Raw genomic sequence first — 27,909 nt, 5'->3', positions numbered from 1 at the left:
TCTCGTCCTTAACACCTCAGAGCGTTTATTATCCAACCAGAGCCTATTTGCAAGGACCATTCATTCATCCGACCACGACTCATTTGTCCGATCGCGGAATAAAACTAGGTCTACAGCACAACCTACGTTTTGCATACAACGGTTGGCCTGCGACATGATGATGTTGGCCTATCGATACCATGCAGAAAGTCCAAAAAGAGCAGTGTGGGCGTGCATCTATGACCCTGCTGAGCCAATGGACAGTCCTTGAGTTACCTTTTCCATTAGCAAGGAAGTGTAGTCCATCACATGGAATGGACGTCAGTCAGATAGACTCCCTATAACTTTCTTACACTAACAACACCCCAGTATTTCCACCTCTACCAATAAAGGCAGATACAAGCAGTCTATTAGACGGGTCACTACTCACTGACATTGGGGTTGTACCTCTCGGCTCACTATTCCTCACAATTCGAACCGGGAGGCTCTCCGTGTTCGCGGCTCATCATCGGACGGACGACAACCATGTCTGCATCCAGCATCATTGAGCTCACCGACGACGCCGCGGGCGTACCTTTGGAAGTCTCGACGCAGATGGAACTGGTGGTATCCAACCGAGTACCGTTCATCCAACCATGGACCATTCATCCAACCAGGGCTCATTTATCCAACCGAGGAACATTCATCCAACCGAGGACCATTCATCCAACCACGGACCATTCATCCAACCAGGGCTCATTGATCCAACCGAGGACCATTTATCCAACCGAGGACCATTCATCCAACCAGGACTCAGTTATACAACCGAGTACCGTTCATCCAACCATGGACCATTCATCCAACCACGGACCATTCATCCAACCAGGGCTCATTGATCCAACCGAGGAACATTCATCCAACCGAGGACCATTCATCCAACAGAGGACCATTTGTCCAACCACGGCTCATTTATCCAACCAGGGCTGATTTATCCAACCGAGGACCATTCATCCAACCGAGGACCATTTGTCCAACCACGGCTCATTTATCCAACCACGGCTCATTTATCCAACCGAGGACCATTCATCCAACCGAGGACCATTTATCCAACCAAGGACCATTTATCCAACCACGGCTCATTTATCCAACCAGGGCTCATTTATCCAACCAAGGACCATTCATCCAACCGAGGACCATTTGTCCAACCACGGCTCATTTATCCAACCAGGGCTCATTTATCCAACCGAGGACCATTCATCCAACCGAGGACCATTTATCCAACCAAGGACCATTTATCCAACCGAGGACCATTTATCCAACCGAGGACCATTTATCCAACCAAGGACCATTTATCCAACCACGGCTCATTTATCCAAACAGGTTAAAACTTTACCATATATAAATGCACAGCAAACACAGTTCCACTATTCACAACCTCGGTCTGTATAATGAATTCCCAGTTATTGAAGAGTTACAGGCACAACATAGCCGAGAGGCATGGGTGATTCAGAAATTTCGCGGGTGAGGTCCTGACAAAAGACCCCGATGGTGAGAATCTACTCAGGTCTTATCACAGTAAGATCAATCCGGTTAACTTCTCTAGGGTAGGGGGCAGCATTCTGAATTTTGGATGAAAAGCATGCCCAAATTAAACTGCCTGCTTCTCGGGCCCAGAAGATATGATATGCATATAACTGGTAGATTTGGATAGAAAACACTCTAAAGTTTCCAAAACTGTTAAAAGAGTATTGATTGTGAGTACTGATTTGGCAGGCGAAAACCTGAGAAAAATCTATTTGGGAAGTATTTTTTTGTTGTTTTGTTTTCTATTCAATGCCATTACAGTATCCATTGACTTTGGACTCAAATTGCAGTTCCTATGCCTTCCACTAGATGTCAACAGTCTTTAGAAATAGTTTCAGGCTTGTATTCTGAAAAATGAGGAAGTAAGAGCAGTCTGAATGAGTGGACCCTAAAGTGTCACAGACCTTTTCATGCGCGCGACCGAGAGAGTGCCTTTCTTGTTTACCTTTTACATTGACGACGTTATTGTCCGGTTGAAATATTATCGGTTATTTAGGCTAGAAACAACCTGAGGATTGAATATTAACATCGTTTGACATGTTTCTATGAACTTTACAGATACAATTTTGATTTTTTTGTCTACCTGTTTTGACTGCGTTTGAGCCTGTGGATTACTGAAGAAAACGCGCGAACAAAACTGAGGTTTTTGGATATAAAGAGACTTTATCGAACAAAAGGAACATTTATTGAGTAAATGAATGTCTGCTGAGTGCAACCATATGAAGATCAAAGGTAAGGGATTAATTTTATCTCTATTTCTGACTTGTGTAACTGTTCTACTTGGCTGGTTACTGTTTGTAATGATTTGTCTGCTGGGCTATGTTCTCAAATAATCGTAAGGTATGCTTTCGCCGTAAAGCATTTAAAAAAGTCTGACACCGTGGTTGGATTCTCAAGAAGTTAATCTTTAAACCTATGTAAAATGTTTTGTTTTCTGAATTTTTATAATAAGTATTTCTGTATTTGAATTTGGCGCCCAGCAGTTTCACTGGCTGTTGAAGAGGTGGGACGCGAACGTCTCACGTACCCAAGAGAGGTTAAGATGATGCATAAGGTCATCGAACACTGCCTCAAGACCGAGGAATGGGTGGAGAGATTCCTCAAGGTTTTACGTGAGAGAAATCCCTACTTATATGATGACCTGAAAACACATGGACCACAGGGAAAGTTCGGTGAGTACAAACACATGTATAGTGAAATCAAGGGCTGGAATGAATCATCACTCGCTCTTATACTTAAGTACTTTTGTGTGTTTGTTTCAGTCAGGAAAGATCCTCCCACCATGGAATTGACAGACGAGGTGCGCACCGCACTCAGTGATTAGGTCCACGACTATGCTACCCTCTTATCGATCTATGGTCCATGACTATGCTACCCTCTTATAACCGGAGGATCACGTGTATCATGCCCGCACTAGACATACTGATGGTTCATGATCAACTGCTTCCCGAAGAATATGCAGAGTTCCGGGTAAACAGCAATGATGACAATGCTATGATTATGCAACTGGAAGACGTGCTGGGGCACTACCATCCCTGAACCGACCCGAAATTTCATCTCCTTGGTAGTGTCTTCGTTTAACATGCATGTGTTTGACATTCCGAACATGATGTCTATGAAAGATGTCTTTGTGTTTGCGTAGTACACCTGGGTTCTGTACCAGACCATGATATGTCTGTGTATTACAAACGAAATAAACACGTTGAAGTGAAAAGACCTGTTTCGATCGTTCCTTTAATAGGATGGGAGTCCTTGTTCATGTCAAAGTAAGGAGGTGTTTTCTTTGACGTTTATTTATATGTATATCAATAAAGGCCCATTGGATGATAGGCACCCTATAAAAGATGGATCCCTTTCCTGACGTTTACAAAATGGAAAGTGCATATTCCAAATATGTCTCTGTTTTATTGTCTTATTGTCTAGTTGATTCAATGAGCTTGAAGGATATACCAAAAGGCATCGCACATACACTTGAAAGTATGTTGTGTTATTGCAAGTAGAAAAAGTTGTTCAATAGATTAACATTGTTCTGGTCCTCACGAGGGCCCTAGTTGCGCACTCAAATCAAATCAAATTTATTTATATAGCCCTTCTTACATCAGCTGATATATCAAAGTGCTGTACAGAAACCCGGCATAAACCCCAAACAGCAAGCAATGCAGGTGTAGAAGCGCGGTGGCTAGGAAAAACTCCCGCACTGAAGATATGGGAGAAGGACCCTCATGAGGTTCCAAGACGGGATGAAATCACAAGCCTTATAACTCATCGAGTTGAAAATAACAATTTGTGGAAACATTATGGCACAGAAAACGCTCTCAGAGACAGTCCAGGTGATAGAGTTTATTATACACAACACACTGTATACAGATCACATTCTCCGTAGAACTGGTGCATTCGTAGCTTTGCCTTCTATAAAGACATCAAGATCCCATTCGTCACAACACATTACATAGGTGGCGTCGACACTTGAGTCGTCGCAGTCAAAGCGGACTACACCGTCACGCACAGAGAACCCGTATTCGGATCCGGGTCTCGGTCTCTTCAGGTTGTAAGTCGCTCTGGATAAGAGCGTCTGCTAAATGACTTAAATGTAAATGTAAATGTTCCACAGTTCGCAGACGTATTTCATGGTCTTGGCCATTAATCCGCAATTCACCTCGGTCCAGTACTTTGACCGGATCTTCGCTGGGACCTTTGTGAAACCGGCCAGCCTCATACCCGTGTTGTAATAGTCGCAGTCCTGAGAAGAAGCGCCGACAACGCACCAGAGTAGAGTCTTCAGCTCTTGGCACCAAGAGGAAAAAGACTTGTAGTTGGTTACCACTCCTGTCATCAATCTCTTAATTCCCAGGCCCTTGGGAAATATGCTATAATCGGTCCCGCACAGCGCCATGAAAACAGCTTTTCCGTTCGCTTCGTCTCGTCTCGGAATACATTGCTTTTCATGCGCAGGATAAAGTGCCGGCCCGCTCGGTTCATCCTCAAGAAACTACCGTAACTGCCCCTCGGGTTTCATCCCGTTCAGGTACGCATTACTCAACCGCTTGAGGCCATTCATGACATTTTTCTGTTCTTTGCTTAGGACCACCTTATATTCTGCGCTGTCGTTTAGGTAGAGCTCGGGGACCTCATGCCCCTGCAGACAAGATCTTCCTCTGCTCACCGGTAGACGGGGGTATCCGACTCGGAGTCCGATAGCGGACTCTTGTCAGATGTGGGGCATAGCTGTTCGAAGATGTAACAGGCCGTCTTTGTACTGATACAGCCTTTGTCTACAATGTGTTCCGGGCGTTCGACTCGAAGAACATAGACAGGAAGGTGCGGTAGAGAGATCCCCTGATCCCGCCTAGGTACAGGTACATAGCTACTGTTTTCTTAAAGTTGACAGTACCGTGCTTATCCAGAATGACCTCAAATGAGTCGTGTTGCTTTCGAGTCATTGGCAGCAGGTATTCGTCCTCAGCGTCGATGTCGCAGAGCACTCAGAACCTATCCTCACTTGAAGCCAGCTCCCTAAACTGAAGCTTGGGTGGGTGGTTGTCGGGAATGGCAAACAGCAGCTCCCCGAAGGTCGACATGTGCATGTCTCGATCCTCGTGGTAGCTCTTGTTGTCTAGCCTCATAGTAATGCCCTCGCGGCCACAAGCTGTAAGCACGGCCAGCAGGTCTGAGTCTCCGGTGCACACGGTCACACTACCTTTCAGAACATTTTCCAACTTCACGAGCAGCATGTCAGCCTCTGTGCTCGTACACCCACGCTTCCCACAATGTAGACAATTGTATAGTCTCGGGGATCCGCGAAAGTCGACACAAAGACGCCCTCAAGTCCCTCAGGCCTGTCTATCGAGCCGTCGGCGTAACTGGGATCTACGTCGGATAGCTCACGCTCGGGAGGTTTCAGATCTTCGAGCGTGTTCACAAACACGCTTTTGTCCTGGCTCTCCTGGTACTCCAGGTACTTCTGGTGGAACGACACCAGGTTATCAACCGAGGTTCCCTCTAGGAGCTCGTCCTCGGAGGAGTCTCCCTTCGCATCGGTCACTAGAAACAACTTGTTTTTCATACCATGTCGGCCAACAGTTTCATCATGGTGTATTCAATGGTGCACAGATTGCGCTTACAGAACTCTATGTGAGGTACAGGGGGGCGGTTTAGTCTGATCTCCCTCACGGCCGGCTTCTGTGCTCCCGCGCCATCCTTTACAAGCACTACACACTGGCTGCCTGCATTTTCCGAGATGTAACCACGCGCCAGTGTTCTTGCCATGCTTACTATGGATGCCTGCGAATCACCCTGGATGTAGTCACTGTCCTTGACTTTGTGGATTACCATGAGATGGTCAATCAGAGTCCAATCCTGTCACTGGCACGGTCTGTCGATCAATTCAAATGGAGTCAGGGGAGGGTTTGCGAGCATAGCCTTGTGTTTCAACCCCATTTCGGTCAACGTGTTATCCGATCGACTAAAAGCCCAATGGAGTAGGTCTAAAGTCTGTACACGGACAGTCTAGCCGGGGCAGTATCTAACCTCCGGTCACCGTTGGTTGGATGTTTAGGCACCGTTGGTTGGACGTTTTAGGCACCGTTGGACAAATGCTCTAGGGTTGGAGCCCTGGTAGGACAAATGAGGCCTGGTCATGGTTGGATGTTTTAGGCACCGTTGGACAAATGCTCTAGGGTTGGAGACCTGGTTGGAAAATGAGCCCTGGTCGGACAAAATGTCCTACGGTTGGAGATATGGGCCCTGGTTGGATGTTTCACCACTGAACTCTCGCATGGGGTCTCAAGGACACTACAAGTACGTTTATTCCTCTTCATCAAGATTGCTGTCACGATCGTCGTCATCGTAGTCGATTTCAACACGAGATACATCATCCGAATCTCCGGTCATTGACGCCTCTACAGTCTTCTTGTTCTTCATTTTCTCCTGGTTGAAAAGTATGTTCCTGTAACACAAGTCGGTAGGGTCTAACCAGGAGGCCGATCTCCTTGCCGAGGAGGCAAGATGACTGAGCCATATGTCCACCGGTATAGGCGTTGCGGTAGACGCGCAGTGCAAGGATGTGTTCAACGGAAAGAAGACATGCGTGACGTGGACCCCGTGTCTCGCCTCATTCTCACGCAGCTCGAGGCTCTGCGTCTGACTCCCATTTGCGCAGGCCTCAAGGTTGCAGACCTCCTATCCTCTCCTCCCTAGTAACCCGCCATCTACCCCAGGATCCCACCGAATTGACTAATGCAATGGCCACTTGGTACAACTGCCTCATCCTGAAGAATAGGACCCTAACAGATCACGAAAAGGAAAACCTGGACCGTGTCAATGTGAGATCCTTCATCCACAACAGAGTTGATGTAATGATAGGACCCAAGGACAGTCCCTTCACCAGACCCATGTACGTGGAGTTGACACACTACCACCATCTCGACGCCCTATCAGCCATGAACGCGTGCTACGTCTACCCGACAGTGAAAAGCTTATACGACTATCTTGTGAGACACGTGCAATTTGCAGCAGCGCAGCGAGTCGTCCACGCATCATGATCAGCTGTAAGTAAGGGAAAGAAAAGACTAGCCATGAGACGTCATGACAAGAGAAGCCTAAAAGTAAAGAAGATGATCGTCATCACAGTACATCCACCAGTGGAAGGAAACGTTTGACCTGGACCTTGGACCCATAGGCGTGTTCAGTGAGCCTTCATACTGTTACACAGCAAACAGCCATTGTTGGAAACAAGCAACCCCACGAGATTGACTTGACCGCGATCTAGCAACAGCTGAGCCTCATCTCTTGAATCATGACACCGTGCCTGTACAGCATGTACTATGACAATGAAAACGAATACATAATAAATAACTGAACAGTCTATTGAACACGGCGGTGTCTCTCATTGAGTATGTGTATCTATCCCTACATCTGTCTCTCTGTCATTACTATGTAAGGCATGTACAGCGCAGTGTTTCATATACCACATAGGATAGTTGTTACATTCACATGAGTTACAGAGGAGCAGTAGCAATCTGCATTCATTTCCAAGTTGTAGTGACAGGCTGAAGTTAGTGTTTACACTGGGAGGGAAATATAGAATATGTCTCCCTTGACAGATAGACTTTAAATAGTCAGTCTTGCCAAGCAACTTTCCCAATTCACTCTGCGAACCGGGGATATGTGATGAATGCAATAAATCTAACAATGACGAGAGTGATTCAGTGGCATAAAGTGTAGTTACAGAGAGAGTTTGAGAGAGAAGAAAATAGCAAATAAAATGTGCCACATGAGCGTTAGGTTATTAATTTTAAAAACGCCCCTCACCCCGTGCCTAACCCAAACTAACCGTGGGAAGGAGTTTGATCGTGACACCTAGTGAAAGTGTCACATTCTACCAGCAAAATGTAGACCTGTATCTCTTTGACTCAACTCATTGTTAATTTCACACTTGTAATGATGTTAGAGGAGAGTGGTATAGAAACCGACAGCGAGCTCACCCCGGTAGGATACACATGATTATATCCTACGTTACACACACCTTGTTTATACAACATGCTAATCGTAATCTTTTATCTTGTACGGTTCTGACGCTAATCTCCACTTCACAGGCATCAACCTTCGCCCTGAGCCGTTCTGTAGGTACACAGATTGTGAATGACTAATTCGATCACGTTTCATGCACTGTTATACCATGTCTATGTGATATTTCTATCCCACGCATACACATCTCATCACATCATAATACACATCTCAGGAGAGCGATTACATACTATCCTCTGACGGAGAGGGACCTGAAATCCCTGTGGTACAACAAGATCGTCCACTGTTGCCCCCGGAGGTCCTCAACCATGCACAACCTCATCCAGCATTTCCTCCTCTTGCCCAGCTGAACAAAAAGAAGATGACATGGTAGATCTGGAAATGTATACGGTGATGACACTTTGCCTGTGTGTATAGCCTCTTGATAATGTGATTATTTGTCTTTCTCTCAAGTACATGGCCGATGATGAGGAAGAGCAGGGGGATGACGATGTTCCAATGTAGTGAGGACTAAGGAGAAGAACCCGTTTTTGTTCCTTTCTGGGCTCAATAAAGTTTATGTTCTTTGGAAATGAATGCTGCCCCTGCTTCCCTGGTTGTAGACAGTGACGGTTTGGGTATGGATTTACTGACAAAGTGAATGCTTGTAATGTACTCTGTCAATAAACGTGAATGATCATTCGGTTTCAGAAATACTTTGTCTTTATTCACATGGGCATTGATGACTACAACACAAGTACTTTTGAAATGACATAGTGAAACAGGGATAGAACAGTGATTACATATGCTACCAACTTCCATATATAGTAATCTACAGATTTCTTGTCGACTCTGACACGCGTGGACCTTCCATGTCTTCATCCCTGACGCTCGGGTTCGCTTGCATCGCGGAACAGGGTCGAGTTGCAAAGGTGACTTTTTCAACCATGCTGATGTAGGACATTACATTTGTGATCTCGGAGAAGCGTGCACTTGTCCCAAGCGTAAACCCCAATGTATCAAACGTCACCTTGAATCTCTTTCCCTTGGCAGTTATAATCTTGAACAGGTATCCCAAACTCTCGTTATCATTATAATGCATTGCTGCACCCGGGTCGGCGTACAGTTTTTCCTTCATTCGTAGTTGCTGTATCACTTCACGGTGCTCGGGTGACCTTTCGGAACTGCCGTATGAAGCTCCCCACCATGCACCTTTCAGCACCTTTATCATGTAACACATCTCTTCCACTATATGTGTCACAGAAAAGTAGTCAGGGTTATGAGGTATTTTCCTCTGTCTAGGCAGCAAGTGCCCTACTCCCAGTTTACAAACGAGATCTATTATGTCAATAGGATTTGAAAATTCACGTTGCACCAAGTCGTTACATATGTAACTGCCTCGACGGATGAGCACAGCAAATGTCACGACTGTTTCGTTGGTCTTCACCGTAACCGAACACACTCCTCCAGGCATGTCACCAAAGTGTGCTGCGATGATAATATCTCCAGCGCGAATCTTAGGTGTATCCATGAAGGATCTAATCTGCCGAGCCCCACCAGCGCTCACCCAGCCATTCTAAAAATGAAAGCCATGATCTGTTCAATAGTGACCAATTAAGCTTGCGTTGCATCTGCTGTTTTTGTCTCGCATCCTCCTCAGCACGAACCTCGTTGTCGTCGTCAACCTCGTCGTTGTCCAGAAGGTTGTTGTTGGAATTGTATTGGTGACGAGTTTCGGCTTCGTGGTCCCTGGTATCCTCCAAGTCATCACCCGGAGTTTCGTGTTCATGCTCATCGTGGTACCACTCTTCGTGTTCACGCTCATCATCCTCTTGCCAGTATCCGGGATCATCCTCACAGATCCAATCATCGTATTCACTGGACCTTGTTGCTCGCCAAGCTCTCTCGGAATCGGGCCAGTTGGAGGCTGAAAACTTGAATGTTTGTGGTGCAACATTGCATCTGAGGCCTCTTGATGCAAACAACTGTCTCATAATGGTTCCCACGATTCTACAAAATAAATCCCCTTGTTAGACACCTGTAAACCGTTCCAACTTATGCTTACACCCAAACAATCTGCTGCTGCTTGAATCTACACTTCGGTCGCCCAACTACCTAGAGAGCTCAATTTGGATTTGATAATATATTCTGACACTGAACGTTAACCCACTCTCAAAACGCTCCTATATGTACCATCGTTCCTTTCTAGCTGCTTCACCACGACATTTTGAATTGTTCCATGATACTCATCTTTACCACACATCGTTTCACTGACCGCTCTGAAGAAACAACTTCCGTCTCCTTTTATTTTCACATTCTTACAAGGAGCCCCTAACTCACCAGCAGCTGTAAGAATTAGACTGCTGCTTGCACTGCACCTTCAGCCTCTTGCACAGAAGCTGCACAACTGCAGCTCTAACAGGGTTGAGCTGCAGCTCTCTACAAGTGTTGCCACTAACAAACTCAACGTCTGAGTCATTGCTACTGTCATTCCCGTATCATAATACCGGAGTGTATCGAAACACGCTGATGTAGCATGTGCCATTATTCACTCTATTCTGTGTTGGAGTGCCTTTGCTACTGTCATTAGTATAGTCACTAATATATCGCGTTGGGCCCCTATCGCCAAGGACCCCTGCATCCTGTACAGAATGTCTCCACATTCCCAAAGTTGTGGACTGTGTGCGTTTTGGGTATGGATTTTAAAACGCCCCCACTCCAAGACTAACTTCCCTGGTTGTGGACAGTTGTTCATTAAGCCATTTTGCCACAACTTTGGAAGAATAGTTTGGAATTTGGAAGACCCATTTGTGACCAAGCTTTAACTTCCTGACTGATATCTTCAGATGTTGCTTCAATAAATGCACATCATTTTCCTCCTCATGATGCCATCTATTTTGTGAAGTGCACCAGTCCCTCCAGCAGCAAAGCACCCCCACAACATGATGCTGCCACCCCCATGCTTCACGGTTGGGATAGTGTTCTTCGGCTTGCAAGCCTCCCCCTTTTTCCTCCAAACATAACGATGGTCATTACGGCCAAACAATTATATTTTTGTTTCATCAGATCAGAGGACAATTCTCCAAAAAGTATGATATTTGTCCCCATGTGCAGTTGCAAACCGTAGTCTAGCTTTTGCATGGCAGTTTTGGAGCAGTGGCTTCTTCCTTGCTGAGCGGCCTTTCAGGTTATATCGATATAGGACTCGTTTTACTGTGGATATAGATGATTATGTACCAGTTTCCTCCAGCATCTTCACAAGGTCCTTTGCTGTTGTTTTGGGATTGATTTGCACTGTTCGCACCAAAGTACGTTCATCTCTAGGAGACAGAAGGCGTCTCCTTCCTGAGCGGTATGACGGCTGTGTGGTCCCATGGTGTTTATACAGATGAACGTGGTACCTTCAGGCATTTGGAAATAGCTCCCAAGGATGAAGCAGACTTGTGGAGATTTACAATTTTGTTTCTGAGGTCTTGGCTGATTTGTTTTGATTTTTCCATGATGTCAAGCAAAGATTCACTGAGTTAAGGTAGGCCTTGAAATACATCCACAGATACACCACCAATTGACTCAAACGATGTCAATTAGCCTATCAGAAGCTTCTAAAGCCATGACATAATTTTCTGGAATTTTCCAAGCCATTTAAAGCTAGTCAACGTAGTGTATGTAAACTTCTGATCCACTGGAATTGTGATAGATTATTTCACTTATAAATCACTGTCTATAAACAATTGTTGGAAAAATTACTTTTGTCATGCACAAAGTAGATGTCCTAACAGACTTGCCAAAACTATAGTTGGTTAACAAGACATTTGTGGAGTGGTGAAAAACGAGTTTTAATGACTCCAACCTAAGTGTATGTAAACTTCAGACTTCAACTGTACGTACTGACCCACAAAGGCAGTTTTGTAGGATCCTGTATGCGAGATTGGGGGCAGAGGAACAGTTCAAGTGGATTTCGGTCAGCAAATTCCTTTGGTTCTGGTAATGACTCATTTCCATCTAGATCCGAACATGGTTCATGTGGACAGAATGATGTAAGTAAAATCTGTAATATTGTCAAGGTAAAGGCCACTGGAAGAATGAATGTTCTGTTCTTAGTAAAAAGGTTTTCCGCATGCACTGTGACTCGTGCTATGAGCCGTGCTGATACTACGGTCAAAACGGGATTTACACTGCACATAACCGAACAGTTAGATTATCCATTAAATTATTTACCTTTGCCTATGTCCTGTAGTGATCTTGTGATTGAGTAGTCCGCTGATCCCACCTTAAGGTTTATTTGATCAAGTACTTCCGGTTGAGGTAAGGAGTGTTGCCCAGGGTTACAACGTTCAAGATCAGTTGTTGATGAGGAAATGGACGCCTCACAGCAAAAGTTGTGGGTGATGCTATTGTTCAGATCACAGTTCCTTATAAGATTTGTGATCTAGTTTTGAAAACATCTCATGACGTTTCTGATCACTTAGGGGTTAGTAAAACCTATGATCGAATTGTGCGTCATTTTGATTGGCCTCGTTTAACCTTTTCTCAATAGGGGGGCGCTGTTTTCACTTTGTAAAAAATCGTGCCCAAATTAAACTGCCTCGTACTCTATTCTAGCTCGTACAATATGCATATTATTATTACTATTGGATAGAAAACACTCTCAAGTTTCTAAAACCGTTTGAATTATATCTGTGAGTAAAACAGAATTCATTTTGCAGCAAACTTCCCGACAGGAAGTGAAAAATCTGAAATCGAGGCTCTGTTCCAAGGCCTTCCTATTAATTTGCCTGAAATCTATGGATATACATGCACTTCATATGCCTTCCACTAGATGTCAACAGGCAGTGGGAGGTGGAATGGGGTGTCTAGCTTGATCTGAGGTCGAACAAGAGCTTTTGGAATGACGTGTCTGGAAATTTCATTGTCTTCGAAGGCGCGAGAAGGAACCCCAGATTGCCTTCTGAAAAGCTTTCGGTATACACGGTAGATATCTCCGGCTCTGATTTTATTTGATAGATGTGATAAAAACATCATAAAGTAGTTTTTTTCAACCGAGTTGTATCAGTTTATTGAACGTTTATTGCGAGTTTTGGAATTTCCTTTTCTTTGCGTCAGGTGAAGTTGGGCACGTTTGCGCCACATGGCTAGCTATGGTTGCTAATTCGACAGGAGAAGAGGACATTCTCAAACCAAACAACGATTATTCTGGACCAAGGACTCCTTGTACAAGATTCTGATGGAAGCTCAGCAAAAGTAGGAACCATTTATGATGTTATTTCGTATTTCTGTGGAAAATGTTTAGTTCTATTTTCCGCCCTTATTGCGGGCGCTGTCTCGCTATAACGTAAGCTGTTTGTTATGGTAAAGTTATTTTTAAAAATCTAACACGGCGATTGCATTAAGAACTAGTGTATCTTTCATTTGCTGTCCAACATGTATTTTTTAGTAAAGTTTATGATGAGTTATTTGGTCAGATTAGGTGAGTGTCAGAAATATATCCGGAGATTCTGGGAAAAAGTTGCTACATTTTCACAATGTATAACCACGGTTTTCAGCTCAAAATATGCACATTTTCGAACAAAACATAAGTGTATTGTATAACCTGATGTTATAGGACTGTCATCTGATGAAGTTGGTCAAGGTTAGTGAATAATTTTATATCTTTTGCTGTTTTTTTGCGATCGCTACCTTTGCGGTGAATGAATGCGGTTGTGTGTTTGGCTATTGTGGTAAGCTAATATAATGCTATATTGTGTTTTCGCTGTAAAAGACTTAAAATCTGAAATATTGGCTGGATTCACAAGATGTTTATCTTTCATTTGCTGTACACCATGTATTTTTCATAAATGTTTTATGATGAGTATTTAGGTATTTCACGTTGCTCTCTGTAATTATTCTTGCTGCTTCGGTGCTATTGGTGATTGTAGCTGCAATGTAAAACTATGATTTATACCTCAAATATGCACATTTTCGAACAAAACATAGATTTATTGTATAACATGTTATAAGACTGTCATCTGATGAAGTTGTTTCTTGGTTAGTGACTAATTATATCTCTATTTGGTCGGTTTTGTGATAGCTACCTATGCGGTAAAAAAATGGTGAAAATATGCGGTTGAGTCTTTTGCTATTGTGGTTAGCTAATAGAAATACATAGTGTTTTCGCTGTAAAACATTTTAAAAATCGGAAATGATGGCTGGATTCACAAGATGTGTATCTTTCATTTGCTGTATTGGACTTGTGATTTCATGATATTTATATGCTAGTATTTACTTGTGGCGCTATGCTAGGCTATGCTATGCTAGTCAGCTTTTTACTGATGAGGATGCTCCCAGATCCAGGATGGTGATGAAGTAGAAGTTAAAGACATTTCCGCTTGCATCCTCGTGTAGCACCTACATGTTAAAACCTTTTCTCAATAGGGGGTGCTGTTTACACTTTGAAGATTTTTCGTTCCCAGATTAAACTGCCTCGTACTCAATTCTTGCTCGTACAATATGCATATTATTATTACTATTGGATAGAAAACACTCTCTAGTTTCTAAAACCGTTTTAATTATTTCTCTGAGTGAAACAGAACTCATTCTACAGCACACTTCCTGTCAAGAAGTGAGATTTCTGAAATTGAGGTCTCTGTTCCAGGGTCGGTTTATAAATTCCCTTATAAGCTATGGGGCTACATGCACTGCATACGCTTTCCGCTAGATGTCAGTAAGCGGTGAGACTTTGAATGGAGCGGATAGCACCATCTGGGGGAGTATAAAACCTCTTGGAACGGAAGTACCGACCTTTTCGACGAGGCGCCTGACGCAGGAGGGACACCAAGCATGGCGTCCTGGAAAGCTTTCGGTTTAGCAGTTCTATATCTCCGGCTCTGATTAAAAAAAAATTTTGTCTTAAAAACTTCATAAGGTAGTTAATTTAAACCGACTTATAGCAGTTTATAGCAGTTTATTGCGATTTTCTGGAGTTTCTTTGTCAGGCGTTATCACGAGTTGGGCACCTCTCCGGTACATCGGCGTTAGCAGCTAATTTCTACAGGAGTAGAGGACATCTTTCAACCAAAAGACGATTGTTCTGGACAAAGGACCACTTGCCCAAGATTCTGATGGAAGATCATCCAAAAGTAAGAGCTATTTATGATGTTAATTCGTATATCTGTGGAAAGATGTCAAATTATTAGTCCGCCATTGATTTAGGCATGGTCTCGCTGTAACGCACGCTGAATGTCGAGTAACGTTAATTTAAAAAATCTAACACAGCGGTTGCATTAAGAACTAATGTGTCTTTCATTTGCTGTCCAACCTGTATTTTTTAGTCAAGTTTACGATTAGTTATCGATTAGATTAGGTGCCTCTCCAAGATGGCGCCGACCAGATTGCCTGAAATGTTGCTACTAATCACATTGTATAACCACGATTTGTGCTGCTAAATATGCACATTTTCGAACAAAACCTATATGCATTGTGTAATATGATGTTACAGGACTGTCATCTGATGAAGTATATCAAGGTTAGTCAAAAATTATATATCTTTTGCTGGATTGTTACGATCGCTAACCTTTGCTACTGGTAAACGGCTTGTGTTTCCGGCTATTGTGGTAAGCTAATATAATGCTAAATTGTGTTTTCGCTGTAAAACACTTAAAAAATCTGAAATATTGTCTGGATTCACAAGATGTTGGTCTTTCATTTGCTGTACGCTGTGTATTTTTCAGAAATGTTTTATGATGAGTATTTCGTTATTTGACGTTGGTCTCTGTAATTATTCTGGCTGCTTCGGCACTATTTCAGATTGCAGCTGCAATGTAGAACTGTGATTTATACCTGAAATATGCACGTTTTTTTAGAAAAACATATGCTATACAATAAATATGTTATCAGACTGTCATCTGATGAAGTTGTTTCTTGGTTAGTGGCTATATATATATCTTTATTTGGTCGAAATTGTGATAGCTACCTATGCAGGAAAACAATGGTGGAAAAAAAAGTTGTCTTTTGCTATCGTGGTTAGCTAATAGATTTACATATTGTGTCTTCCCTGTAAAACATTTTAAAAATCAGAAATGATGGCTGGATTCACAAGATGTGTATCTTTCAACTGGTGTCTTGGACTTGTGATTTAATGATATTTAGATGCTAGTATTTACTTGTGACGCTATGCTAGGCTATGCTAGTCAGCTTTTTTACTGTGGGGGGTGCTCCCGGATCCGGGATGGTGTGCAAGTAGAAGTTAACTGTGATGTGTCAGGCTACGAGATTCTGCAGCCTATCCACTTCGCAACATTACCACTAAATCTGTTGTGAAGGCTTTGTCACCGTTCATCTACATTTTGGAATACCTCAGTTGATTCAGAGCCATCAGGGCTCCAACTTCACTTCGCACATATTTTTACAAGTCTTGTGACAATTGTGTTTAAAACATAATCAGGCCAGTGCTTATCAGACTTCAAAGTTACTGTTTGTTACGTGCATACTGCACTGAAATAAAACGTGACTGGGAAGAGGGATTACGCTGGTTGCTACTCGCTGTTAAAGAAGTATCACGAGAGCACTGGTTTCAGTCCTAATTACCTTGTTTTTGGTCATATTGTGCATGGTCCTCTTGTTGTATAAAAGGAGGACTGGAAGGTGGTTGAGCCTCCCCCAAATTTGTTGTCATATGTTAGTGTTTCTGACACCGGTTGTATGTAGCTTGTGAAATGGCTAAAGAAAAACTAGCTTCCTCTCAGGTGAGGATGAAAAGGTTGTTTGCCCGGTGAGCTGAGCCGCGACAATTTAGTCCAGGGGACCAGGTTCTGGCCCTGCTGCCCATTGTTGATTCTCCTTTTCAGGCCAAATTCAGCGGCCCATACACTGTGGTTCGCCAATTGTACGATCTGAACTATCTGATTGCGACCCCTGAGCCAGAAAGGCGAATCAGCTCTGCCATGTCAATTTGTTAAAGCCCTATTATGCTCGTTTGTCTTCTGAATTTGCTAAATCAAAACTATGTGCTAAAACTGACGTGGTTAGTCCTGTTCTTTTGGTGGAATCCGTTGATCTGAGGTCAGCCACTTCACCTTCATATGCAGTGTGATGAACAGGGGGTGCCGGGCCCTGATGGTGGTATTTTGCAGGGTAGGTTGAATTCTGAGTCCCTTGCAAACTTGGAGAGTTTGTTGGGTCACCTGTCTGATTGCCAAGCAGAGTTAACTGATTTGATCACTGATTTTCAGTCTTGTTTTGCTCACACATAGATATGGTAGGAGAAAATCCAAAGAAAAACCAACCTGAATTGGGTTTTTTTGAGAGCCCATGCTCTTACAATGGAAAGCATAGGGGAATATCCAATTCCAGCTCCCACATTGCAATTCCTATGGCTTCCACTAGGTGTCAACAGTCTTTGTTCAAGGCTTCAGGCTTGTAACTCGAATAACGAGTAATAAATACGTTTTAGTTCAACGACATCAGTTTGGAAATCATTGTTTGCATGTGAGATGAAGAGGACGCGTACCTGCTAATATTGCTTTCCTATTGAACATACTTCTTTCCGTATGAAATCTTAGTTTAATTACATTTTGGGGTACTTGAGGAATAAATAGAAACATATTTTGACATGTTGAAACAAAGTTTAGGCGTAGATTTTCGGATTCCTTTCTCTGCATGTTGAACGAGTGGATTACTCAAATCGATGGCGCCAACTAAATCAACTTTTTTGGGATATGAAGAAGGATTTTATCTAACAAAACGACACTAGATGTTATAGCTGGGACCCTTTGGATGAAAAATCAGAGGAAGATTTTCAAAAAGTGAATATTTAATTGCTATTTGTGATTTTATGAAACCTGTGACGGTGGAAAAATATGTTGTGGGGCGCCTCCTCAAACAATCGCATGGCATGCTTTCGCTGTAAAGCCTACTGTAAATTGGACAGATTAGATTAACAACAATTTCAGCTTTCAACCAATATAAGACACTTGTATGTACCTAAATGTTTAATATCCATAATTTTAAAGATTATTTATTTGAATTGTGAGCCCTTCAGTTTCAACGGAAGTTGTCCCTCTAGCGCAGGGGTGTCAAACTCATTTTCACCGAGGGCCACATCAGCATAATGGCTGTCCTCAAAGGGCCAGATGTAACTTATAAATGTAATCGAATGTAATGTAAAATAAATGTAACTCCTCCTTAATGTTAAATAACTCATTATTTATTATAACTTATTCAAGTGACAATTACAGTTGCATAGAAAATATATGTTTGCTTGTAGCTCTAACATAAATCCTTTTAAATTTTGTCAGCTTATGAAAACCCACATAACTCCAGGATCAAACTGTCCAAGTGAATAAAGAAAAATAACATAAAACTGAGCTGCAAAGAACATGTATGACACATGTAGCATTTTACAAAAAAAGGCTGCACACAGCCTTGCACCCAACTGATGGTTTGATGACAACAATTTGTCTGCATACACACATAAACCTGCAAACATTAAATAATTACTACTTGACTCAGTTCACAACTATATTGGTCAAGTTTTTCGGTTAGTCTTTGATGAGGAGATGCTGCCAGTCCTTGAACACACCAAGTGGATTCTCTCTTTACTATCGATTGATCATGTTCTGAAAATGATAAACACAAAACAAAATGCAAGCACAATCATTAAATTGCACACAGTTTAACTGTTCTTCTTCTTGGTTGAATTACATTTTATTATATTTTAATTAAGTTTAAAAAAAAATGCTTGCCTGTGTGTTTTCTGACCAGATGTCTGACACCGTTTTCCCGTTACCAGTGTGTCAATGTCTGGTTTTAGGTCCTGTGCTGAGGCAATGCGTAGAACAGCATGGAGGTTGTCATCCGTGAGGCGTGATCTGTGCTGGTTTTTGTTCAGATTCATTATGGAAAAAAACTGTTCGCACAGATAGGTGCTCCCAAACATGGACAGAACACGGGCAGCATGAAGTCGAAGCTGTGGCATCAAACCAGGAGGCAGCAGACGGTAAAAGTCCTGGATTGTAGCATCCTGAAACTTTGCTCTCAGGCCACTGTCGCTTTGAAGCTCAATTAGCTCCATCTGAAGGTGTTGGGGTGCAGTGCAGACATCGGTGGTGAAAGGATTGGCAAAGATGTCAAAGCCAGACTGTTGTGCTCTGAAGTCAGAGAAGCGCCGATCAAACTCAGTCTTTAACCAGCTCAGTTTGGTAGCCAACTGAGCACATGAAAAAGTCTCGGGAAATGAGGCTGACATGCTCTGACAAACAGGAAAGTGAACAAGATTGTCCTGTTTCACTTGCCACATCCATAAGTCCAATTTACGCTGGAAAGCCGTGATCGTGTCGGACATCTGCGTGATGACTTGTTTGCGTCCCTGCAGCTTCTGATTCAGCTGGGCGAGATGGTCGGTTATGTCACACAACACAGCAAAGTCACACATCCACTTTGGATCTGATAGTTCAGACATGAGTTTTCCTTTACTCTGCATAAAAAGAGCAATGTCTTTCCTGAGCTCGAAAAATCGCTTGAGGACTTTGCTCCTACTCAGCCACCGCACTTCTGTATGGTACAGCACATCCCCGTGTTCCGAGCCCATCTCCAGCAAAAACTGCTGGAACTGACGGTGATTCAGGCCACGCGCCCGAATGAAGTTCACTGTTTTCATGACTGTGGTCACAATGTCCTCCATCCCCAGCACCTTCCCACACAAAGCTTCTTGATGGATAATGCAATGATACGTTATCAAAGGCGTGTGACAGTTCATTTTTTGCATTTTCTCCTTCATTAGTCCAACCAAGCCCACTTTTCCTCCACACATTGCCGGTGCACCATCTGTAGTTAATCCTACCAAGTTTTCCCACTGCAATGCATTTTTACTTACGGACTTCTCTACCGCATCAAAAATGTTCTGTCCCGTCGTGGTCCCATGCATTGCAGCCACATCCAACAGCTCCTCAGTGATAGAGAGGTCCGACTTTACGCCTCTAATAAAAATTGATAACTGCGCTGTGTCCGTGTTATCTGTGCTTTCATCAACAGCTAATGAAAAAGCTGTGTAGCTGCGTGTCTCCTCGGTCAGCTGTGTTGTAAGATTTTCTGCTAGTTCCTTCACTCGGTCGGCGATGGTGTTTCTTGATAAACTGACATTTTTAAAAGTCTGTAACTGGTCGGGACACACCTGCTCACAGACCTTCAGCATGCACTGCTTCAAAAACGCTCCCTCTGAAAAAGACTTGGAAGCGTGGGCGATTTCTTCAGCCACAATGAAGCTAGCTTTCACCGCGGCCTCGTTTTTGGCTGTGGATTTCATGAACAAACTCTGCTGCGACCGCAGTTTGCCTTTTAATTCTTGGGCAATTTGTTGCTTTTCTTGAAGGCTAGCTTTAGCGTACTTAGCTCCGTGTTTGGTGTCAAAATGTCGACGCAGATTGTACTCTTTGACAACTGACACCGCCTCGTAACACAAAAGACATACCGGTCTTTCTCCTTGAAGCACAAACAAGTATTCGCCTTCCCATCTTTCTTGAAACAGTCTTCCGTCTGCATCAACTTTTCTCTTTCTGGACATTTTGGGATCATTATTTATATCTCAATTCCACTCGTTGGCATGGACACTGCCGTGGCTAGCGTAGTCGAAAGGCATTGTGGGAATGTAGTTTTTGGTCAAAGCACGCTCTTAATTTATTTTTTGGTATTTATTTTTAGACACTCAAAACTTTTAAGCTCTCGCGGGCCACATAAAATGACCTGGCGGGCCACATCTGGCCCGCGGGCCTTGAGTTTGACACATGTGCTCTAGCGAGACGCCTAGCCTTAAGAAGTTTTAAGTACATGCTGGTTAATGATATCGCTGTACCATCATTCTCCAGTTGAGCCTCCCCGTGTCTCTTGGTGAGCAAGCCAGATAGTTCTCTTAGATTTTGCACTGACTACCGGAAGGTTAGTGTGACACAATCGGACTGTTACCCACTCCCACGGATGGAAGATTGTGTTTACCAGGTTGGTGCTGCCCGGTTTGTAATTAAACTTGCTGAAGGGTTACTGGCAGGTGCCTTTGTCATCAAGAGCTCGTGAAATATCTGCTTTAATTATTCCTTCAGGTCTTTTCTCCTATACGGTCAGGAGTTTAGGCCTACGCAAGGCTCCCGCTACGTTTCAGCGTCTTCTGAATAGGGTGATCTCTGGCCTTGAAGGCTGTGCTGTTTATCTAGATGATGTGGTTGTTTTATGGTGACATTTGGGAGCGCTATCTGGTGCAGATACGGACTCTGTTTGAATGTTTGGCTGAGGCCTGTCCCACTTTGAACTTAGCCAAATGTGAGTGTGCCCAGGCAACAGTGACCTACCTCGGCAGAGTGGTCGGGCAAGGTCGTGTTCTCCCGGTGCGGGCTAAAGTGGCCGCTATCGATCTGTTTCCACCGCCCACCACCAAGAAGGAGCTGCAACGCTTCCTAGGTATGGTTGGCTATTATCGGGGGTTTTGCTTCGACTTCTCCACGGTTGTAGCACCTCTGACTGATCTGTTAAAGAAGAGGGCTGATTTAATCTGGTCTTCCTGCTGTCAGAGTGCTTTTGAAAATGTGAAACTGCTTCTTAGCTCTGACCCTGTGTTGGCTGCCGCATGATTGGAACTGCCTTCAGCCTATATGTGGATGCCAGTAATGTAGTGGCAGGTGCCGTGTTGTGTCAAGCAGATGGGGGGTGTTGAACATCCTGTTAGTTATTTCCCCCGAAAGTTTAACAGCTATCAGTTTAATTATTCAGTGGATGAGAAAGAGGCCCTTGCTTAAATCTGGGCGTTGCAGCATTTTGAGGTATATGTGTGGTCCCTATTGTTGTTTACACTGACCACAACCCCTTTACTTTCCTGCACACCATGCTTTGCCCAAATCACAGGATTATGCGCTGGTGTTTGTTCCGGCAGGCGTTCCATTTGGATGTACGTCATGTAGAAAGTGTGGATAATGTTGTGGCTGATGCCCTTTCCCGTGCACCGATTTAGTCGATCTTAGGACGCCTTCGTTGTTTTTTTTTAACATTTTCGGTTGGTGGTCTGTACAGGGTTTATTTTGTTCTTTCTGTTGCTCTAGCTTCTGCTCTCCTGTCGCTTGGTCTCCATTTCTTTCTCTTAAAATTGTTTTAAATTGCTTCCAGGTACCGTGGTTGCTGAGGTTGGATGGGGTCAGGGGATTTGGTTGGGTTGGTATCATCGGAATCCGGTGGGCCTCTTTATGGTTTGTATAGTATTTTGTGTCTGAACGTTTATTAGTTATGGTTTTTGATTAGTTATATTTGTGTGGTTGTGGGTTTTGTTTTCAGGTCTTTGTTAGTTCCTGATTTTCATAGGGGAGGGGGTGTTACACCCCCTCGGTTTCCCTGCCTCCTTCTCTGTGTTTGTGTTTATATTTGCAGATTGGGGACAGGTGGAGCTGATTGGGTCGTTAAGGTGATAAGTTGCACCTGGGTTTGGGATCAACTAGGTGATAAAAGGTCCTGGTGCCCAGTCCTGCCTCCCTCTCTCTCTCAGCAAGCACCATTTTGTTTTGTGATCTGGTTGATTGTTTTTTTATTAGGTGCACCCTTAACACTTACACACATTTTAGCTTCATCTCCATTACATCCCTCACATGCCTACTTTCACACTTCACAAGTTAGTTTTCTTGTTCAAATCTAGGCTAAGCACTATACCTCCCTCAACAGTCATATGTCGAACAACATCCCTTATTGTACAAGTAATATCCATAATATCCCTCCCAGGAACATTGTACGTCTGACTCAGATATGATACTCCCCATCACTTTGTTAACACGGTTAGCGAAAACCCTTGCCAAAATCTTCTCAGTATTCCGTAAACTTAAAGGCCTAAGATTTTCCAGCTTCTCCCTGCTCCATTTGTTTTATAATATTTAACAATCCCGTGGACAATGATTATGGAACTACCTGTGCCTGTTGCACGTCCAACAATACAGGTGATAAAATATCCACAAATTGATGATACAACTCACTTTTCAGCCCATCTGATCCCAGACTTTTTTCCCTATTACTGGCCAAGATAGCCTCCCGTATCTCCTTATTAACCGTCATATATTTTTCGTTCAGCATCAGATAATTTAGCATCAATAAAACCTAAAACCTCCTCACTACAGCCTTGATCGCCCATACATGCACTCTTTTCAAAGTTATGCACAGCAGCCTGCGCTTCCATAAAGCCTGCCACATCATAACCCTCCACCGTATCAACTTTTTCCAGCTCAATGTCAAGTCGTTTATTCAGAGCTATACGCTCCCTCTTTAAAAGAAAATTCCTCCATCTTGAATATTCAACACTCAACCCTCTAATCTTCTCTTTTAGACCCTGCCACCACAATCCAATATTAACACATTTAAAATCACTCAACATTTCTGTTTAATACAATCGGCAATCATATCAATATATTTCTCTTTTAGTAGCTCAGCATTCAAACACCATACACCACCCCCTCTAGTAGGCAAACTATGACCCAGCAGGAACCCAAGAGAGGCATGATCACTTAAATTTTTTTAATCATACATAATCTTGTGAACATATTGCACCACATTTACAGCCGCTAAACAATAATCAATGCGGCTTTGCCTGGGATTGTTTAAAACAAAACTGCCTCCTCGAGAAAGCTCTCTTACCTGGATGCATACCCCGACATGCATCACTCAATGATCCTTCATTACCCCCAGCAAGACTAGCCTAGACGGATCAGAGCACAATAATGCACTCCTTGACATGTCCAGTTCAGTCAAACGAACGTTAAAATCTCCCAACCAATATACAGTTACCCACACAATGTTGCTCAAGTGACAGGGCTCGGTCAATCTCATTATTAGGTGCATAAACATTCAAAAAATGTTACACTTAAAAGCCTACCTTCATCCGTGTGCACTTCCCTAATATTCTGCAGACTATCCTGCTTAATTAAAATAGCAGCCCCACAAGTCCTCTCCCTACCTTTATTAAAATAAAGCAAATCCATCCATCATACTGTTAGTCCAGTGTCTCTTGAAGGCATTAAATAACAGCCTGAAGTAGGCTTACTGTCTGGTCTAACTTTTCCATATCTTAGTCTCATTAATATTGACAGACATAACGCTCACCATGAGTAGGAGTATGATGTTTATTGTTTCCATCATCAAGACCCAGTCTTTTTTTTTCTTCTTGATATGCCTCCTTTCCTTCGATTCTTTTCTTATCCTTTGGACTTCATCCGAGGACACATCACCTACAGAGTCCTGTGTGAGGATTCACCCTTCACCTCCATACTTTCAGGACTAGTGTCAGATATAAAACCTTCATGATCAGCACCCCCTGCACCTTCAGACAGATCCGTGGCCGACACTCCTCCTCCACCCTCCGGCTCCTTTCCATCTTCGACGACGCCGTCCAAGAACTCTCCGTCCATGCTAGACCCGATTCCATCCCCATCTGCCACAGTAGATTCATCACCATCTTCTCCTTCACCATCCTGGCCTCCTTTTCTCCATCCCATCCCCCTCCTCCGCCACTCTTCTACCACCTCCTCCTGTTGTTCCATAACATCACCATCTGTCGGCCCAGTACACACGCAGTGGATGCCGCTCTCACCACAGCCATTGCAAGGTCTCCCCGTTTTCACGAAGCACTCTCGCATAATGCCCTTGTATTCTCCATCGCCGACATAAAAAAATCATGGCAGTCCCGGACTACATGGCCAGGCTGAATACAAATGTGTGTCACACGGGAGTATTCGGGCCACTCCAACATCTCGAACTTTGTGGATTACGGTAGCGAGTGCACCACGTCTGTGACCCGGACCTTGCAGAATTTTGTGACATCCGCGGTCTCCGTTACCAGCCATAATCTCCTCTAAATCAGAAACCGCCGACACACCCCATCCTTCCAATTTAGCAACAATAGCATCATCGCTAATATACACAGATATATTCATGAAGGACGCAACCAGTTCATCCGATGAAATGACCCTCGCCATTACCGTACACGATTAGATTTTCAGTCACTCCTTCCCATGGACATGCGACATCATTATCTTGTACTTCTGATCCCCCTTGAATCTGCGCCCTGTCACCGCTCCGCATGCCTCCTTTATCCCTCGCAGCAATTCCATTGTTAGTTTACGATTCCCAGTGATATCCACCGCCACGGTACAAGCCCTATCATAGAACTTCTCCCTCGATGGTGGTGCACCAGGATTATTTTCTCCATGTCCCGCACTCTGTTTCCTCGCGTTGGTCATAGAAGCCATTGTAATCCGTCCGGTTAGACAGAGACCTTTCCCCCAACACCACAAGCTGCTAGGGGAAAATCAACTCAACTAATAATTGAAACAAAACATATGTATACCGAAAAGCAGCAAACAATTCCCAAAACCAACTTGCCTGCAACCACCTCAATCACTGACCCTGCTTAGCTTCCGAGATCAGATGAGATCGCAGGCCAGGCTAGCAGGCCACCTCAGATAGCAGACAACACAAAACTGAAGACAGTGGGAGGAGATAAGGGAAGACAAAAGGATACACAGGGGGAGGGGAAAAGCAAAACAGAACAAGTAAAAAACAAAATATAAATTAATAAAAAGGACCAGCGGGCCTGTGGTAGGGGAAAATCAACTCAACTAATAATTGAAACAAAACATATGTATACCGAAAAGCAGCAAACAATTCCCACCAAACAATTCCCACCAAGACCACCACCTTACCCAGGACAAAAAATAATAATTGTGAAACAGAACAGCAATATTACACTTAACTTCTTATGGGCAGGTGGGACGGTAGCGTCAAGGTGAAATTGCAGAGCGCAACATCCGGTGAAATTGCAGAGCGCAAAATTCAGACGACAATATTATAAATATTTAACTTTCATTAAATCACAAGTGTTATACATTAAAATAAAGCTTAGCTTCTTGTTAATCCAGCCGCTCTGTCAGATTTCACAAAGGCTTTACGGCGAAAGAAACCATGCGATTATCTGAGGACAGCGCCCCGCATACAAACACATGAAAAACATATTTCAACCAGGCAGGTGCGACACAAAAGTAAGAAATAGCTTTGATGATCTTCTGTTGGCACTCCAAAAGGTCCCAGTTATATCACAAGTGGTCCTTTTGTTCGATAATGTCCTTTATATCCATAAAAACTCTGTTTAGCTGGCGTGCTTCAGTCAATAATCCACCCAGTTTCCCTCCATCAAAATGCATACAAAATGAATCTCAAACATTACTAATAAACTTTTCCAAACAAGTCAATCAACGTTTATAATCAAACCTTAGGTACCCTAATACGTAAATAAACTATAAAATTAAGACGGAGAATCGTTATTGTCTTTACCGAAGAAAAATACCAAAGAAGGGCTCTCTTCCACGCGCTTGGAAACACTACAGCCAAAATGGGAGCCACCGAGAAAAACGACAATTTCTGGCAAATTTTTCCAAAAAACTGCCTGAAATTCTTTCGAAAGACTGACATCTAGTGGAAGCCCTAGGAACTGCAATCTGGGAGGACTTGGCCTTATAATAAAAGTGATAGCCATTGAAAAATTGGGGTGAGAAAAGGTGTCCTCGGGGTTTCGCCTCCCATATCAGTTCCGTTATACTCACAGACATCATTTTAATAGTTTTAGAAACTTTAGACTGTTTTCTATCCAAATCTACCAATTATATGCATATCCTAGCCTCTGGGCATGAGTAACAGGCAGGTTACTTTGGGCACGCTTTTCATCCGGATGTCAAAATACTGCCCCCTACCCAAGAGGTTATAAAAAAAAAATAAAAAAAATGTGCACAATTAACCGGGCTTCCTCCGGCCGATGATCTTCTCTCCAATCAAATACAGCAACTGTCAAAGAAACTACACTAAGAACAGATTATAAAAAACAAAAGTTGACATTTCCTTTTTGTACAACATTTATACAAAAAAAAACAGCATTTGAATATTACATTTAAATTTGTTTTAAACAATAGAAACAACCATGAATAAAAGTGTTTTTTCTTGTAAAACATCCAATCTGTAAAAGCCATTTAAAATGTGTACAAATGATTTAACAAAAGTAAAATATTTTTAAGACAAAGAAAACGTGTTAAAGTAAAACATTTTTTTTAAAGTGCTGTCTTTCGGGGCCCAGAGGAGATCCTTCCCCTAGGCGCCGCAGCGCTGTCAGGCCGTGGCCGCCGGGACCTTGGGTGTTGTGGGGGACATTTCGCCTGGGGTCGAGGCCCTCTTCTGTACCACCCCAGGTCTACCGTGGCTACCATGGCCACTGCCTGGGGGGTGGTCTCTACTCGTTTCGCTACCAGTAGGTTGCGGGAGGACCACAGTGCATCCTTCAGACACGTGAGGGTGGGCCAGAGCTTGGTGAAGGCCTTCGGTGGAATAGGCCTTCGGCCCACCCATTAGATCCTCCCCTGCTGGCAGACACGGGGAGATCAGGAGGCCTGCTTCCTTCCACAGGTCCCTTGCGGCTCTGCACTCCCAGAGCAAGTGCCTCACCGACTCATCTTGGCCGCAGCCTTGTCGGGGGCAGTCGGGTGCCCTCGCCATGCCCCGGGAGTGCATAACGGCCCTGACCGGGAGGATCTCGTGGGCTGCCATCCAGGACAGGTCCCGTTGCTGGTACAGCAGAGCGGGATGGGCCACATTGCGCCAAACCATTGTGGGCTCGCCTGTAGTAAGCCCGCGCACTGGACACACTGGTTCCCGCTCCTGCACAAGAGAGAGAAGAGAGCGGTGTTTAGTTAAAACCGTGACTGCCTCTTTTTCCAGTTTAAAATGTCTAAACTTCTGGAGTTGGACATAGGGTGTGGGGAGCTAGAAAGAGACTGCAGCTCGCAGGTAGACCGGGATCAGCCTCAGGGTCCTGAGGTTAGATCCCAGCCA

The 27,909-nt window shown here is 43.7% G+C and overlaps 1 protein-coding gene and 1 pseudogene across 1 annotated transcript; both read right to left on the bottom strand.

Annotated features, from left to right (window-relative positions):
* Positions 1-18,096: 18,096 nt before the first annotated feature.
* LOC139530532 (general transcription factor II-I repeat domain-containing protein 2B-like) lies at positions 18,097-20,449 on the bottom strand. Its single transcript, XM_071327025.1, has one exon. The coding sequence runs from the start codon at positions 20,321-20,323 to the stop codon at positions 18,737-18,739; it is 1,587 nt and encodes a 528-aa protein (XP_071183126.1). The 5' UTR covers positions 20,324-20,449; the 3' UTR covers positions 18,097-18,736.
* A 6,682-nt stretch (positions 20,450-27,131) lies between these two features.
* Positions 27,132-27,909, bottom strand: LOC139530979 (uncharacterized; annotated as a pseudogene).

The sequence above is a fragment of the Salvelinus alpinus genome, chromosome 9 (assembly GCF_045679555.1).
Source record: "Salvelinus alpinus chromosome 9, SLU_Salpinus.1, whole genome shotgun sequence".
In the NCBI taxonomy this organism is placed as follows: Eukaryota; Metazoa; Chordata; class Actinopteri; order Salmoniformes; family Salmonidae; genus Salvelinus; species Salvelinus alpinus.
This window is presented reverse-complemented; position numbering and strand designations above follow the sequence as displayed.